The 4,309-nt window shown below is 41.8% G+C and overlaps 1 protein-coding gene across 1 annotated transcript in view; it reads left to right on the top strand.

The window, feature by feature from the left end:
* The window catches only part of LOC109481787 (elongation factor 1-alpha, somatic form-like), a 13,495-nt gene that overhangs the window by 1,886 nt on the left and 7,300 nt on the right, over positions 1-4,309 (top strand). Inside the window, exons 2-4 of the mRNA XM_019784376.1 lie at positions 3,136-3,352; positions 3,674-3,853; positions 3,978-4,149. Of these exons, the coding sequence (XP_019639935.1) occupies positions 3,191-3,352; positions 3,674-3,853; positions 3,978-4,149 (514 nt within the window). The 5' untranslated portion in view covers positions 3,136-3,190. The remainder of the gene's footprint in view (positions 1-3,135; positions 3,353-3,673; positions 3,854-3,977; positions 4,150-4,309) is intronic.

Genomic DNA, 4,309 nt, shown 5'->3' on the forward strand with positions numbered 1-4,309 from the left:
CCCCCCCCCCCCGAAGCGCGGTAATTGAGGCCTAGTTGGCGGCCCCAAACGCTCTCGGCGCCGAAGGGATAGCGCTGAGCTCACGGCTGTCTGGTTAACTAGGCTAGTGCAGCACGGAAACGGAGACATACAGGGAAAGCTTTTTACACGTGTTTATGGATTCATTTGGATATTTCAAGTACCACTCACTAAAAAGACGATAACCTAATACTTACGAATTTGCAAATGTTGCGACTCCATTTATGACAAGTTTTGAGTTGAAAAAAAATCACAAATACATAGGAGTTACTGTATGATTTCTATTAATATTCACATTCGCATAGACAATGTACCCAGGGCGAAAAGTGAATGGTTTATCACCCATTAAGAGCGGTTGAGGTATTTAGGCAGACCCCTGTTTCCAAAATAAAAACTTCCCCACTGTAAGCTCATGTTTTTAAAGCTTCTGGGGTTAATTGTGCGACATGTATTACTCTGCAAAACTATCTCCACTGTGCAACCGTTCCAAAATCGTCGGTTGGAAAAAAAGAGCTAATTGGTTGGAAGCATAATTTTGACAAAAATCACAAATAAAAGCTTTGTGTTGGCGTACGAGAGAAACTGTAACATTGTATCGACCGGGAAGGTTGGTAGAGATAGAACTTTGTCCCCACACGCCCTGACGGTGTTATTTGGTATTTGAAATGCAGGTAGGTGTAAAACCTTCTTATAAAAACTGTGGAACAAAATGGCGTCGGTTTTGTAACAAAGGAGGGAACTTCTTGAACCGGTCTAATCGGTTTCGACCATTCGCCCCATGTTACTTACGCCCCGGGCGAATCGACCTGATTCCGTCTAATCCATGTCGGTTGTAAAAACAACTCGCGCTTCAGCTGTCTTTCTTCTACAAAGATGTACTACTGTACTTATCCTATTTTAAAAAATCTTTTTGTACGGTTATTTTCCTTTTACCTTACATCATTCACTCCAGAACGTTATATATGACCTGAGCGTAAGCCGAAGTATTCGGCGCGCCGGTCAAATAATCATGGCGTCTGTGCTGTCTCCGCGCCGCAGAACTCTTTCAATAATAGTGACAACAACAATACCACAACAAAGTATAAAGTGAAATTTTGATAATCTATATAGAATAGACAGATTTAAAAGCCAAGATAATCTATACCCCCCCCCCCCGAAATTGGACCAATCTTTTGACACAGGCGTTGGCCAAGTCGTTATATCGTTAAAACTTGCGAACAATTTCCGACATCATTCCTCTCCCGCTTGACTCAATTTGATGGCACGATTGCGCAATCGTTCACATCGGCAATAAAAAAGTCATTAAAACCCAAATTGTCTGTCAACGTTTACACATTGGCACGGATAAAATATCACCGCTTATATTTTTATGACCAATAAGACCACAGCAAGTAGATTTTTATGGATGACACCCTCCGCAGACTTCAAATCTAATGTGAGCGGGCGAAAAAAAGGCGGGCCGAAAAAAACAAGGTTCCTACAATTTAAAATTTTGACTCAATCATTGTACAAATGGTTTTGATTCAGTGGGAACATCACATATACACAGCCAACATCACATATCACTGCATTAAAGTAAGAAACAAAACATTAAATCAGAGTCTTTCCTTGTCTCCTCCTCATAGTTATCTGCCATGTACCTTCCGGCATGGCAGCAGACATCTTTGCCCATTTTCAGCACGTTGACCACTGTCAGAAGGCAACAAACAAAATTTCTTTTTTTTCCCAGAATCAGGCGAGAATTAATGCGCGCGCTGATGTCATCCATAAAAATTACTTGCTGTGGCCTAAACGACAAATGAAAAGTCATTCGTTCATTGCCCCCTCCCCCATGAGTTTTTAAAGTAACGTTAAGTCAATTTAACTGCAATGCTAGTTGAATGCTGATACAGGTTTTCGAGAAATTAACATACAGTTTGCGTCATATATTCACATCGCTCTATTTCCCCATCAAGTTTATTTGAATTCCTGCAGGACAAGTTCTTCCTGTCTACTGTCTGTTCGCTATTAAATGGTGTAAAATATGTCTAAATAACACAGATTCTGAGAACTAACACCTAATTTTTTTGGATTTGATTGATCATAGTCATTGACAACAGTTTAAGATAATTTTTTTGCCAGAGTCCAATAGCATGCAATGGAGATGAGTTGAACATATTAGTATACACGCAGAAAAACTACTTGGAATTTGATTGGCTGTCACAGTAAATCTAATCAAAATGCAGTGTAGAGAGCACAAATGAAACTAGAAAGGCCAATATTTGCTTTGGAGCAAATACAGCGATGGGTTCACCACATTTTACGACATGGCAGGGAAAGAATGAGAAACACAAGGGAAAACAATGATTTACATTGATATAACTATAATATGAAGTAAAATACAACTAAAACAACAGTTGGATAGCTATTCCCTACTTTATTGGTTAGGATTTTTAATTGCATAATGCAAACTGTTGATTTTCAAAATAAAAAAAAAAACGTCCATGCCCCGCATTCCAATGCTGGAGCAGGAAAGCTTGAAATACCTACCAAAACACTTGAATACAGACATACTGTCAGTATGGAAATGCTCTGTGCAGGTGTTAATCAAGTTAAATCCCAACAGCCAATCAGCAAGAAATGCTCTGTGCAGGTGGAAATGCTCTGTGCAGGTGTTGATCAAGTTAAATCCCAACAGCCAATCAGCAAGAAGAATAGAGGAAAGCTGCATGCCTATTGGTTGATGCACTGCATTCCATTGTGATGACTCATGCCCAAACGTGGTAAACAAGGCACACTAACACAGTAATACATTTGCTATAACACAGCCAAAAACTCAAATAAAACCATTCTAAAAGCCTGTATCACAATAATTTAAAAAACTCCTTGGGGTATTTGCCCACTGTACCTCCATACCAAATTTCAGGACCCTGGGCCCTAAAATGAAGAAGCTGAATCCATTTAAAAAATGGCAGGAGAAGGAGAAGGAGAAGGAGAAGGAGAAGGAGAAGGAGAAGGAGAAGGAGAAGGAGAAGGAGAAGGAGAAGGAGAAGAAACACCAGAAAAAGCAATATGGTTTCACCACACCACTTCGTGGTGTGGTGAACCCATAATAATATGTCTACTTGCACACTGTAGTGAGCCGTGATTCCAATCGATCCAAACCGACCTCTCGGTCTCCACATACAACAACATGCCGCCTAAGCCAAAGGAAGAGAAGAAAAAGACCGGTATCAGCGTCGTGGTCATCGGCCATGTCGACTCCGGCAAGTCCACCACCACCGGTCACTTGGTCTACAAGTGTGGTGGCATCGAAAAGCGTGCCATTGAGAAGTTCGAGAAGGAAGCCCAGGAGGTAAGTTAGGTCGTATTCAATTATGAATTTTTTTTAAAAGATGAGTTATGATGGAGAGATGGTTTTCAGTCAAGAGAGAATTTCTATTCCTGGGTAGGGAAGTATTGTTTTGGGTGGCTGAGCGGTGGGCTTCTGTGTGTGTCTGTCCAGACTGTAGGTTGATAGCACATCGGTGGAAGAAAGATTGGAAGACTCGTAGAGCGACGAATCAAAAGTTCAGACACTGGTAATGAGGTGAACTTGAGGGTCACGAGAACCTCAAATGCAAATTGCTTAGATTTGTTCTCAGATTTTGTCAAACAATGATCTTTTTCTTCATAGATGGGCAAGGGCTCTTTCAAGTACGCCTGGGTGCTGGATAAGCTGAAGGCCGAGCGTGAACGTGGTATCACCATCGATATCCAGCTGATGAAGTTTGAGACTTCAAAGTACAAAGTAACTGTCATTGATGCCCCCGGACATCGTGACTTCATCAAGAACATGATCACAGGAACCTCACAGGTACTGGGCTCATTTGAATATTTGGGAAGTCTTATTTCCGTCCATCAGTTGAAACTGAATAATTACTAGTAAAAATCCTAGGTATTGAATGCTATCAAACATGTAAAAAAATTGTTCTTCACAGGCTGACTGTGCCGTGCTGATGGTGGCTGCTAGTACTGATGAGTTCGAGGCTGGTATCTCCAAGAACGGACAGACCCGTGAGCACGCCGTGCTGGCCTACACCCTGGGTGTCAAGCAGCTCATCGTGGCGGTCAACAAGATGGACAACACCGAGCCCCCCTACTCCGAGGTATGTTTTGTTTGACACTCATTCAAGATTAGTGTCAGCTCTATACGGTACCTGCAGTTTCCAGCATGTGTGTGTGGGGGGGGGGGGGCAGAATGACTGGTCAAAACGTCAGACACAGTAAATAGGGTAAACTTAGTAGAGTAGGTTAACAACATGTCAGCTGG

The sequence above is a fragment of the Branchiostoma belcheri genome, unplaced genomic scaffold, assembly GCF_001625305.1.
Source record: "Branchiostoma belcheri isolate BF01 breed outbred unplaced genomic scaffold, Haploidv18h27 scaffold58, whole genome shotgun sequence".
In the NCBI taxonomy this organism is placed as follows: Eukaryota; Metazoa; Chordata; class Leptocardii; order Amphioxiformes; family Branchiostomatidae; genus Branchiostoma; species Branchiostoma belcheri.